Below are 12,374 nucleotides of genomic sequence, written 5' to 3'. Positions count from 1 at the left end.
TCACATGGCTGGTGGCCAGGAAACCCTGCAGCATGCCACACGCGCCCTGCCAAGCCCTCCATCCCCTCTGGCATGGGAAACATCTAGATGCTCTCCAACCAGACTCGTGACATCTTTCCTGCTAGTTTAGTTTGTCCAACCACATTCAAAAATGCCGTTATCTGCCTTTCCCCGGAGCTCCTCCTTACTTACAGAAGGACGCCTTAACGCCTGGACTTGCTGGAGCTCTGGGAAAGCCCTCCCAGCTCCAGCTCTCCGGCACGTTCTGCGTGCCGCGGTGTGAAAAGCCCCGGTTCCCTGCAGGAGCCTGTGGTCCCCCAGGCTGGCTGCTCCGCCATGCGACATGGGCAGCCCCCACCGCCCCGGCGCTCAGAGGTGACCTTTTCCGTTAGAGGAGCCCAGAAGGACCAGAGGACACGGAGAGGACAGAGAAAGGCAGAGCACAGCCAGTGTAGGTGTGAGATGGTTCCTGCAGCACCACCGTGACAACGCAGAAGCAAAGGAGGAACGAGAGCTGATGGGAAATGCACTGACACCACACCATGCCACAGCTCCTTCCACAGCTGCCCCCAGCCCCCCCTCGCATTTCCAGGGCTGGGGGGGGCGGTGTATGGCCTGTGACCATGAAGGACAGGCGGCTTCCCCATGGCACTGCCCTTGCCAGCTCGGACGAACAGTACCTTGGTTAAAGGAGACAGGCAGGAGCTGAGCAGAGCAGGGCATCCCTGCTAACGGGGTTTGAACCCTTGGCAAAGCTTTTGTGAGCTCGTTGGCGGTGTGGCTTGGCTCAAGCACCCCGTGAAGTGGAGCATCCCTGCGTGGCCAAGGTGGGTGCTGAGCCTAGAGGGACATTTCCCATCAGTTGTACTGTGCAGCGGAGGAGGCGGCGGCAGGAGGTGCAGCGACAGAGGAGGCAGCTGTTCCCAGGTGTGGATGGCAAGGCTAAGGACTGCACTGGCGGCTGGGGGGGGGGGGGTCTCACGGCTGTTAGTAGAGCTGGAGCTGGAGCTTCATCCTCAGTGCTTGGCCCAGCTCCCCTGCTAAGTAGTTGAGGTGGTTCTTGGCCTCTAGTTTCTGCAGTTCCCTCTTGCGGTACAGGGGCACGCTCACGATTTCCAGCAGGTAGGTGCCAGGCACTATTTTCTTGCGGCCGAGGTGCAGGTAGCTGAGCCCCTCCTTTTGGTGGATGCGGAAGTAGCCATCCTCATTCCCGTGGGAGATCAGGTACCGCACACGGTTCTCCAGGGGCTCCACCGCTGGCAGGAGCTCCAGGATGTGCTCCTTGTGAGCCAGGTCAGACAGGTTCAGCGTCATGGACAGAGGGGCGTCCACATCCATGCTGGCCAAGTTCACAGTGTGATCCTTTGAAAGGAAGCAGGTGCGTTACTTACAGATACCAAGAAAAGCTCGTGGCCAGGTGAAGGAGGACTCGCTTTAGAGGAGTTCTGCCCCACGGGCCACCCCAGAACAGCTCTGAGAAGCGGCTACATCTCCCGTGGCCCTTGCTCTCCTGTTGGCGTGTCGCAGACTGAACCAGCAAGCACAGTCCCTTATCCTCAGGGGAAGAACCACTAACTTCAGAGGCATTTTCCTCCCAAGGCCTGAAGGGCCCATAGTGACCTCCCAGTCCAATCTGTCTTTATCAGGCCTGTGAACTTCTTGGGGGAGCCCTGGACAGAGGCCAGAACTTCCCTCCAAGGAATAACCCGTGTTGATAGTGACAGGTTCAGCCTGGAGTCAGACAGCAAGTGCTGACCGTCCCCCATGGTCCTATGGGAATTGCTCCCCCGTCAGCTCCCCTTGCAACGACACGTGTCCTTTACCTCTTGGTTGCACATACCTCCAAACGTTTGTGGGCAAACCACACAAGTGTGTCACTTAAGATTGTCCTGACCTTCTCTAAGGTTTTGTGAAAGACCTTCCGTTCCTGCAGGACTTCTGAACTCAGTGGCACCCACAAACACCCAAGCACCCAGCATGGGCAGGTACCGAGTGAGCTGCTATCTCTGCCGGGACTGAGGCAGCCCCACAGGAGTGGGCACACACACGGGAACCACCCCAGGCAGCTATCCCCCAAGTGACCCAGCTCCTGCCTTGCTCCGTCCACCCCATCCAGGATGCCATGGGTTTCTTACCTGGTGCTTCACAGTGCCATTGACACTGCGCCGCTGCCGACCCCTCTTGGGGTAGCCATTTATCTTGCACTCATAGCAGGTTTCAGGGGAGAGCAGGTTGTCTTCATCCTCTTCTTGTGGGGCAGGAAGGTAGGAACCTTTCCCAAAACCCAAACCAGAAATACAGTGTCTGGTGGCAGAAGATCAGACAGACCCATGTCAGATTCACGCTTCAAGAAGGAAATCTTACCGTTGCCCTCACAGCTTCTCCATGTGGCACCCAGAAACTCAAGAAGGATCATGCCTGGGTGGAAGACATGGCTTGTGCAGGAAGACTTGTACACAGGACACGCCTGAGAGAGATCGCGCCATGTCTCATTTAGATGTGGCCAGTAGGTTTAATCTGCCTCATCCTGGGCTAGGTGGATCTGCAGGGCATCTGCTACAGTGCTAGCAGCTGCACTAGCCACTGCATTGGTGAAATGGGAGAGGAGATGCACATTTGTATGAGGATCCTCTGGTGGGTGAGGTAGTCTGGCATGGACAAGCTGAGGACTCGTGTAGGAAGGGGAGGCTCCTCGGGCTCCTTCAAATTGTGCCAGTGGCAGAGAGCAGAAGTGTGGTGATGGATCCTGCCTGGGGGCACCATGCACTTGGCAGCCTGCAGTATCCCCCAGGAACGTACAGGAGCCTGTGGGGACCTGCTGGCTGCTCTCTTACCCTTGTCCTGCTCGGAAGTAGCCGCCAGGACAGCCGCAGAGGTAGCCTCCGTCGGTGTTGGAGCAGCCATAACTGCAGGGGCTGCCGCCTGCTGAGCATTCATCCACGTCCTGGCACCCGCCGAAGGCTTGGTCAAAATCAAAGCCAGATGGGCAGACGCACTTGAAGCTTCCCAGAGTGTTGTAGCAGGATGCAGAGCCGCAGGCGGTGGGGCTGGAGCACTCGTTTTCATCTGCACCCAAAGACAGCAGAACGAGTCAGAAGCTTAGTGGAAGGGAGCACGGGTGCCGCTGGCACACCCCACGCCACACGGCCAAGGAAACCTGCCCACGGCCACCGCTGAGCTGGCGGCTCCCCTCTCCCAAGACCTCATCCCATGCAGGTCCCTGAAGGACTGCCTTGATTTTTTTTGTTTTATCTTCCTGCAAGGCAGGGAGCTGCTGGTGTCAGGAGCACTGGGAGCTCATCCCTCTGCAGAGCAGCTTCCTGACACTCCCTGCTGCGGGGACAACCCAGGGCAGTGCCAGGCCGGGCAGGGGCACCGTTCCTGGGCACAGGCACGGTCTGTCTCTGGGACAGGGCAGGAAGATCAGCGCTAGGTTAGCAGAGATGAACCCAGAATGCAGCGTCAGAGGTGGCGAGGGGTGTCTGGAGAGGGACTTAGAGCTTAGCCGCCCTCTTCCCCCCACCCCACAGCCACACGATACAAGAGCCCCCACCCCACACTCACCCACGCACTGATTCCACTGGTAGTGCTGCACGTAGCCCTGCGGACAGCCGCAGCGGTAGCCTCCGAGCACATTCTGGCAGCCGTGCTGGCACCGATGGTTTCCATCACACTCATCCACATCTGCAGCAATGTAACACAGGCAGCAGTGAGAGAACCGCTCCCTGTCTCGTGGGCAGCGCTGGGTGCACAGGGACCACGTGCACATGGCACGGCCCGGCAGCCAGGACCCTTGAGGGTGCTTGTGTGGGTGGGCGGTTTTTCTGCCTAATTATGTCTCTGCAGCTTGAAACTGAATAACACCCTCCGCCCCAAGGCCCACCTCCATCCCCTTGCAGCCCCTGCTTGGACGGTTTTTTGATGGAAGGTCTGGCCTGGATCGTTACCACTCTGCTCCAGGCTGCCTGCGCTGAACACGGGCTTTTTTCCCTTTAGCTTAGCACGTGGTGAGTGTTGGCCGGCATGAGATCTGCCCTGATGAGGCACAGACCCGCTCCTTTCCCAGCCTTGGCTGCTACGGTTGCAGCACCGAGACCTTCATCTGCTTGTCCCAGAGCCAGCGTTTCTCCAGGCAGGTCAGGCAATGACCTCTCCTACGCACTGCAGCTCCCCTGTGGGTTTCTGGTGCCCCACAGTAAGGATTAGTCCCTTCTTGGCTGGACTGAGCTGCCTTAGAGACCGTGAGTGAACTGGGAACTCTTCCACGTGGAACATGTGCCTGTCAAAGCCCCAGAGACACAGACCCACCTTCACAGTTGACACCAGAGCTGTCCAGGGAGAATCCTTTCTGGCACTCGCAGTTGTAGCTGCCTGGCGTGTTCAGACACTGTCCTTTGGCTCCGCACAGAGAGGGCTGAGCCGTGCACTCGTTATTGTCTGCAAAACACCAGTGGCCGCTTGCAACTCCATCCCCAGCGACGTGGCTGCGTGCAGCTTTGCAGACAGCTACCTCGCATCACTGAGCTCAGCCCCGGCTGAGCCGCATCCAGCCAAATCAGACACACAGCCCCAGGCTGACTGGAGCGGGGCAGTGCTCTGCAGCCAGGGCTGGGCCGCTGGAAAGGCTCTTCTGGGCTTAAAGCTGACCCACGGGGTCCTCGCTGGTGCTGTACAGCAGGGCAGCCAATGCCTCTACTCACCAATGCAGGATGAGTGGTGCTGAGTGAAGCCTGGGGGACATTTGCAGTTGAACCCTCCGATAATGTTCACACAGAGGAACTGGCAGTTGTGCTGCTTGGTGGAACATTCATCCAAGTCTAAAGTGACAAGCAGAAGAACATGTCTCAATTTATCTTACTGAGGTATCTTTTGGGTCTGAGTCTGTGGCACCTGCGTGTACATGGCGACACACAGTGGTCCTGGGCAGACCAGGACTGCACGGACCAGCCTCAGCAACGACACCCCCCAAATTCTTACGTGAGACTAACGAGTCGCGGGAGCCTCTCCCCACCTCAGCTGCTGCTCATATACAGACACATTTGGGAGGCACAGAGACTTTTCTCTGCCTCTGCTGTAATCCACAGACCCCAGACTCTCCCAGACCCTCAGGCCACCCTCCTCGCAGCCTGACACACTGGTGTTGTGGGAGATGGGCAAAGCCTGACAGTGACTCCGACACACAAAGCCCATTTGTTGGGGACATGCAGCCCCTGGAGCTCAGCACAGCTTGAGAAATGCTGTGCAGGCTGTAGGAAAGGGCACGGAATATTTTTTTTTCCCCTGATGAGACAGAAGTGTCTGTGGAAGGATGAAACCCTAATGCATCACTCCATGAGGGTCCAGCACGGCACCTCTTTCAGTGCCTAGCCTTGTCCCGTGGCTGAACTGGCTGTCCTGTCCCGTGTTACCAGCTCTTGCCACCCTCCCTGCTGCCAGAGATGAGGCAGGGTCTCTGCTGCCTTCTCCTGGGTGAATACCTTTGCAGATCTTCCCATCTTCTTGCAGAATGTACCCTCGGGGGCAGGAGCACTGGTAGCTGCCTTCTGTGTTCTTGCAGATGAAGTTACACGGCTTAGGGGACTGGTTACACTCATCCAAATCTAGACTCGAGAGATGAGACACATGAGCATTCACAGGTGGTGCTGCTGGATGGGGTCCCCAGCACCCCTCGGACCATTCATTCTACCAAGGGGCTCCTGAATACAAGGTGATCCCAGGTTTCGTGGCCCCACACAGCCAAGTGCTCAGATGGCCCTATGGATTCTGGCACTCCCTGCCCCAAATAAATGCATCTTTTCCACTTTCCGGGAAGCAGGAGAGCAGAGACAAGGGCTTTAAGGGAGCACCTCGTTTGAGCCAGCACAACAGATCCAAGAGATCTCCTGCAGGAAAAGAGCCAAATCACCTCCCTGCTCAGATGTGGGATCTTGTGTGACATCTTTCCCAGCCCCTTCCCAGCTGAAGAGATGGGTAGATGCTCCTCCTGAGTACTGGGAACATCAGTGACGGGGCCAGCCCTGAACTTCTGGAGCTTTGTCTCCTCTGCCCAGCAGGGAGTAGCAGCAATGGCTCTGACAAAGCCTGTAACTTTGAGCCAGGCTGGAGGGCACAAAACTGGAGAAAGAACAAGGATATCTAGAGAGGAATCCTGCCCAGGTGCTCAGGGTCATTTCTGCTCTACTCCTAGGCACAGTGCTTGGTTTCTGGGGGCCAAAGCTTCTTTTCCACCCAGTGTCTAGGACATGCAGCTGCTGGCATCGTCTTGAACACCATCTCAGTACTGGAAGTACAGCACATCCTCAGTGCCTTCAGTATTTCCCCAGATGCCTGCAGCTGTGATTCCAGGGGTGCCTTTTATGTCAACATCTGGATTCCCAACGTGGCGCTCAGGCTGGCTAGAACCAGCTGCCCTGCCAACGCAAGGCTTGGCTGCTCATCTCTGGGTCTCGCTCCTTGCCAGTCCCTGTGACTCCTGGGGTCAGAGGGAGAAGACAGGAAGCCTCACTTTTAAGGAGTTAAACAACACAGAGCGATGACTTTGATGTCTAGAAGACCATGCAATAGGGCAAAGTGTCCAGAGCCCTGCTACGGATATGCAGGACGGCATGGCCGGAGGGGAGGGCAGAGGGCAGGTCCCAGGTGGGGGTCCCAGGACCCTCTCTTTGCATGCTGAGAAGGAGTGGAAGCCTGCCGAGGCCAAGGGCTGCCCAGAGACACGGGTCTCCCCCTCCCGACTCACCCACGCAGGCGGTGCCCGTGATATCGGCGGTGTAGCCCAGCCTGCAGTGGCAGCGGAAGGAGCCGATGCTGTTGATGCACTGTCCGTTCCTGCAGAGGTTGGGCAGCACCTTGCACTCATCGATGTCTGCGGGAGGGAGGGAAGGACCTGTTATTGCCAGCGCTGCCTCTGCCCCCCTGCTCCCGCACCGGGGCTGTGTCACACAGGCTTCTCGTCCGCTCCAGGCACTGTGTAGGTCTGTCCCAGCCAGGTCCCGGGGGAATTCCGCAGGTACCCACATCTCTGCTTCCCCCCTCTGCACTGAAGGTGATGCGGGCCCCAGCTCACCTCTCCCGTCAGTGGAGTACCCCGGCCCATGAGGACACATTTTCTTGTACTGGGCGGTTCCAGGGAGGGGACAGAGTTCACACTGGGGGCCCCAGCTGCGCCCGCTGTTGCAGCAGCACTCGGATTTGGTGACCAGGTTGCGGTTGGTGGAGGACATCTGGCACATGGTTTGCAGTACTTCAGTGAAGCAGAATCCCTGGCGGGTGTCTGGACAGGAGAGAGCGAGAACACAAGTTCAGGATTTGAGCCAGTGTCAGCATCAGGGAGAACCTGTCCAGCCTGTGCCAGTTCCAGCACAGAGGGCAGTGTGGTTTGAATAATGCTAAAGGTACAGGTGATGCTCCAACATCCTCTCTATTTGGAAACCCTGAAACACTTGAAAAGCATCATCTGCTACTAAAGAGAGGCTGCTCAAGACCCACCAGGACTTGGTGATTACCAATACACTCTGTGCCAGAGGGGCTGACTTCAAAACCTTCATTGCAGTCACAGCGGTAACTTCCCACCGTGTTGATGCAGCGGCCGTTGGGGCAGATTCCGGGCTTGGTGCGACACTCGTTCTCATCTAGGAAAGAAGGAACCACAAAGGGTTGTGAGGCACAGGACAAATTTCAGCTTTCCATGAGTCCCCAGCGCTACCACTCCGTTTGCAACACTGTCACATAGTCCTCAAGGACAACTTCCACATCCTTAGGCAGGTGAGGGACACATCCACCTGCCCAGTGGCTCAGTACCCCGGCTCCCCTGGTTTGCACATTCTCCACCTGCAAGTGGCCAAGCTGCCAGGCTGGGATCGGAGCTGGGCTCGCTCCACCTCCCTGCTGTGCCCCATACTGCGCAGGTCTGGGCTGCCCACTGCTGGCCCTTGCAAAAGCAGCTCGGTGCAAAGAAGCTTGACACGGACATGGAAAGACACAACAGAAAGGACACATGGCCTAATGCTGTGTCACCCTGCGCTGGAACTGCGTAGACATGTGGGTCCAGGGATGAACAGGGGTTTTGTGTCTGTAGGCACCTAGTAGGACATACAGGGAGTTCTGACATATGGGAAACCCTGGGGAGGAGCTGTTTTGACAGAAGGATGTAAAATAAAGCTACACAGACGATATCTAGAGGAGGATGGTCTCCAGCCCCGCTAGGAATCCCTCCCAGCCTGTCCCTTGGTACCTGTGCAACCCTCGCCATCGGGCCGACGCTGCATTCCTGGTGGGCAGATGCACATGAAGGTCCCGATGAGATTCTTGCACAGCATCCCTCGAGACTCGCAGTCGTGCAGCCCCTCTGCACACTCATCCAGATCTGCAACCAAGAACCTCATGAGACCACGTCCAACCTGCCAGCTCCATGGCACTGTGGGGGCAACTGAGAACTGAGTGCTCACATCTGCACCGCTCCACCACCCCTCCTGCCTTGGCCCAGGCTGGCTGGCACACCGCACGGGCACCCCGGGAGGGGAGGGTGAGTGCAAGCCCAGAGATGCCAGCTCAGAAGTCCTGTCTCCTCGCTGTACAGCACCAGGGACCGGCTAAGGGCAGGGGGCTGGGGAGAGTGTGGGGGCTCCCCGGTGGGTGCAGAAAGGGATTTTACCTCTGCACATTCTTCTGTCTTCTCGGAGGGCGTATCCAGATGGGCAGGTGCACTCATAGGAGCCAAAGGTGTTGATGCAGCGGAAGGCGCAGAGCAGGGGATTCAGAGCGCATTCGTTGATATCTGGGAGGCGAGAGAGAGGAGGGGGCTCGACCCTGTGCTCTCAGCAGAGTCAGCTGGGCAGTAACAGTGGTGGAACCCCCCCCACTGACACAGGAGTGTCCCCCCCTCCCCGTGCATTCATCTCATGAGAATTCTGTTCCACCAAGGCCTCCTGTCATGGTCTTCAGTTGCAGAGTGGGACAGACACCTGGTGTCTCGGCAGCTTTGATGGGACAGGGTCCTGGCTCCGTGGTGAGGCATCTCCTGCATTTAGGCAGGTCTCCAGGCCTCCTCCTGGTCTCCAGCCTCAAAGGAAGCCGAAGGGCGCCAGTGCTGATGTACACACTGATGTGGAGAAGAGCCCCAGCCAGCTTTTCTGCACTGTCCATTGGAGGCTGACCCGAGTGCTGCTCACCAGCAGTGACCCACTGGGGCCACCAGTACGGTCCAGTATGCAATGAGGCTGAAGGGACTGTCCCACAGCTGCGTTACCTTCACATGTCATCATGGGACCTGGCTCAAAGCCCTCATCACAGGCACACTCGAAGCCTCCCACCACGTTGGTGCAGGTGCCGTTCCCACAGGGGTTGCCAATGGAGCACTCGTCGGTATCTGGAGGAAGCCGGGACCCCGTTAGTGGGTGAGCTGGGGGGGGAGGCGCGGGCTGGCCTCTTCTTGCAGCCAGAGCGCTCACGCCAGCAAAGCCAGGAGCCAGGGGTAAAAGGCAAAGGGACAGGGGAGAGGCAGGTGGGTTCTCGCCCCCCCCCCCCCCCCCCCCCCCACTCGTAGCCTCTGACATGAGGAGGTTAAGAGCAAGAGCGAGCGGGTGGTCCCTGTGCAGACCCTTACCCACGCAGTTGACCCCTGTGTAGTCCAGGTTGTACCCGAAGGGGCACTCACAGCGGAAGGACCCGTCGGTGTTAATGCAAGCCCCGTTTATGCAGACACCCAGGTTCTCCGAGCATTCATTAACGTCTAGAAGGGAAACCAAGGCAATGAAACCTCCTGTCAGCATGTAGCCAGAAACAGCCTTGTCCTCTCGGGGACTGCAGACCCCCCATCTCAGATACTCCCTCTCCGGAGCTGGGGGCTGAACCTTTGGTGCGCAGGCAAAGACCGTGAGCCTGGGAGGGCACCCAGTCCTGTGTGCCCCCCTCCTGCCACCAGGATTCAGCCCTGCTCCCCAGACAGCCTGCGTTTGGTTGCTTCTAGGCAACCCTCCCACAAAGCATCTTCTCATCCCTAGCTCAGACCGTACCTTCTCGGGTGTCACCTGGGCCTGGGATGGCTCCATGGCCATATGGACACAGCTCCTGGAAGGCAACTGGAAGAAAGCAGAGACGTTTGATGTGCTTACAGGTGCTTCTACTGTCAGAAGCTGAAATGTGCTTTGGAGGCTTCTAGAGCATGGCCGAGAGCTTGGCAGCTCACTGCCCATGGGAGGCCACAAAACCCTGGCTGGCTGGAAAACACCTTGGATCTGGAGGCACCAAGATGCTTTTGCCCTTATCTAAAGCCCTGCAGAGAACTGAGAGCAGATCCAAAGCAGAAATACATGTGGCTGTGGTTGCTGGAGGGCCAGGAGTGCTGGTGTCCAGCATGGGCTACTCAGTTTCAAGGCAGCACCCTCCAGACGGAGGAGCCCACTTTGCTGGATGGCTTGCACCACTGGCTGTCTTGCCTGACCTGCACCCCTTCCCCACACTGCGCACATTGGAGACACACGCAGCCATCTCTCCCGTGGAGCTAGGTCCCAGCACACCTACCGTTCCCCTCCTGTGGGCACAGCTCACAGGGGTCTCCCCAGCCTTCTCCTGGCATCTTGCTGCAGCAGCACCGAGCCTTGGTGGTGTTGAAGGCCTTGGGGACTGAGCACTTCCCGTTGTCAAAGCGAGTGAAGCAGAAGCTCTGGCGAGTATCTGTAGGAGGATGGGGAAATGCACAGGTCACCACAGACAGCCAGGACGGTTATGGTCCCCTCCCCACTGCGATGAGCGGCACTCACCAAAGCACCTCCGGCCGTTATCAGACAGCACAAAGCCTGGAGGGCAGACACACTGGAAGCTGCCAGGGGTATTGGTGCATGTCCCGAAAAGGCAGATGTTGGGCTCCTCTTCACACTCGTTGATATCTGGGAGCACCAGGGATACATTACAGGGCAGCCAAAGGTCACTCCTTTCCTCATTGCACTAAATCAGCTGAAGCTGTGATGTCTGGGGAGCTCTGACACCTGCAGAACATCATCCCTAACCCTTAACCCACCCTCAGGGAAAATGGGACAACAAAGAGGCCAGGGCACAGCAAAAGCAATGAGCCTCCTCCATCGTGGGAGCAGGCCTTGCCCTGCTCTGTGCCCAGCTGCTTTCAGGAAGATCTTTGGGGGGGTGGGGGGGTGTATGCCCCAGCCCTCTCAGGAAGAATATGGTTGTTCTGGGAACAGTCTGAGGGGACCACAGGCTGTGCTGGAAATGGAGGAGGCGGAGAGGCAACATTACCGATGCAGTTGTCGTTCTGCACCTCATACCCAGGGGGGCAGATGCAGCGGAAGGAGCCCTCCAGGTTCTGGCAGGTGCCCGGGGAGCAGGTCCCAGGCAGGCTCACGCACTCATTGATGTCTGCAGAGACAGGGAAAAAAAACAGTGATAGTGTCCGTGCTCACCTCGGAGGACTTGCATGCAGGGTACCTTACTGCACCCGTGCCCCACGTGCAGCTGCACCCTGCTTTGCCCAGAAGATGCAAAGGAAGCAGATAATTTTCCTGGATGCTCTGCCTTGTGGACCCTGGGAACATGGACTCAGCCCTGCAGGAGGCTGCGGTGGACACGAGTAAGCAGAGCACGATATGCCCATCTGCCCCCACAGCCCCTGCCTGCAGGATGGTTCCCAAGGCAGCCCCGGTACAACTCTGCGTGCTTTAGGGGTATCAGCAGGACATTTCTCCTCACTGCCTGCAGGTCCCAGCACATGGAAAGGGGACTGGCTTGACTGTTCCCTGCATTGCTGGGAGGGAGATGCAGGCAGAGTGGGGCTCAATCCAGCTCTCCATGGGCAGTCAAATGACAAGCCTTTGGCTCCAGAGGACCTGGGGCCTTGGGAGAGGTTCTGGAGAGTCCACTGCTCAGTGGCCACTGATGGGATCAGCCTGGGGACCACATCTCACAGCACTGCACAGTGCCAGCCACGCCAACATATAGCTCAACCCACAGAGAAGGGCCAGCCTGCTGCCCGGACACTCACCTACACAGTTCTTCCCATCAGGGGTCCGGTCATACCCCTCTTGGCACAAGCACTGGAAGGAGCCGATGCTGTTGATGCACTGGCCGTTTCGACACACCTGCCCCACCAGGGATGAACACTCATCAATGTCTGTGGGAGGGAAATGATAAGCACAACGGGAAGAGAATTGCACAGCACGTGTCAGCGTGCCACCTCAGCCAGCCCCACACCTCTGACACACACAGCCACGGCCGGGTGACACCCAGAGGTCACTCCTACAGCCGCTGCCGGCTGACACCCAAAGCTGATCCCCTGTATGCCACTGTGTGCCACCCCATGCCCCGCAGCTGCTGCCGCGTTGACCCCAGCCAGTGGTCCACGCGGTCGGGGTTTGATGCAGCTC

The 12,374-nt window shown here is 58.0% G+C and overlaps 1 protein-coding gene across 1 annotated transcript in view; it reads right to left on the bottom strand.

The window, feature by feature from the left end:
- Window positions 1–976: 976 nt before the first annotated feature.
- LOC102057796 (fibrillin-2) overlaps window positions 977–12,374 on the bottom strand; it is a 109,747-nt gene continuing 98,349 nt past the window's right edge. Inside the window, exons 47-65 of the mRNA XM_027801398.2 lie at window positions 11,993–12,121; window positions 11,251–11,370; window positions 10,761–10,886; window positions 10,522–10,674; window positions 10,014–10,079; window positions 9,605–9,730; window positions 9,248–9,367; window positions 8,654–8,776; window positions 8,234–8,365; window positions 7,506–7,631; window positions 7,067–7,273; window positions 6,740–6,865; window positions 5,478–5,600; window positions 4,701–4,817; window positions 4,309–4,437; window positions 3,565–3,684; window positions 2,835–3,066; window positions 2,136–2,304; window positions 977–1,362 (exon numbers count right to left, since the gene is read on the bottom strand). Of these exons, the coding sequence (XP_027657199.2) occupies window positions 988–1,362; window positions 2,136–2,304; window positions 2,835–3,066; window positions 3,565–3,684; window positions 4,309–4,437; window positions 4,701–4,817; window positions 5,478–5,600; window positions 6,740–6,865; window positions 7,067–7,273; window positions 7,506–7,631; window positions 8,234–8,365; window positions 8,654–8,776; window positions 9,248–9,367; window positions 9,605–9,730; window positions 10,014–10,079; window positions 10,522–10,674; window positions 10,761–10,886; window positions 11,251–11,370; window positions 11,993–12,121 (2,819 nt within the window). The 3' untranslated portion in view covers window positions 977–987. The remainder of the gene's footprint in view (window positions 1,363–2,135; window positions 2,305–2,834; window positions 3,067–3,564; window positions 3,685–4,308; window positions 4,438–4,700; window positions 4,818–5,477; window positions 5,601–6,739; window positions 6,866–7,066; window positions 7,274–7,505; window positions 7,632–8,233; window positions 8,366–8,653; window positions 8,777–9,247; window positions 9,368–9,604; window positions 9,731–10,013; window positions 10,080–10,521; window positions 10,675–10,760; window positions 10,887–11,250; window positions 11,371–11,992; window positions 12,122–12,374) is intronic.

Source organism: Falco cherrug, chromosome 4, assembly GCF_023634085.1.
Source record: "Falco cherrug isolate bFalChe1 chromosome 4, bFalChe1.pri, whole genome shotgun sequence".
In the NCBI taxonomy this organism is placed as follows: domain Eukaryota; kingdom Metazoa; phylum Chordata; class Aves; order Falconiformes; family Falconidae; genus Falco; species Falco cherrug.
This window is presented reverse-complemented; position numbering and strand designations above follow the sequence as displayed.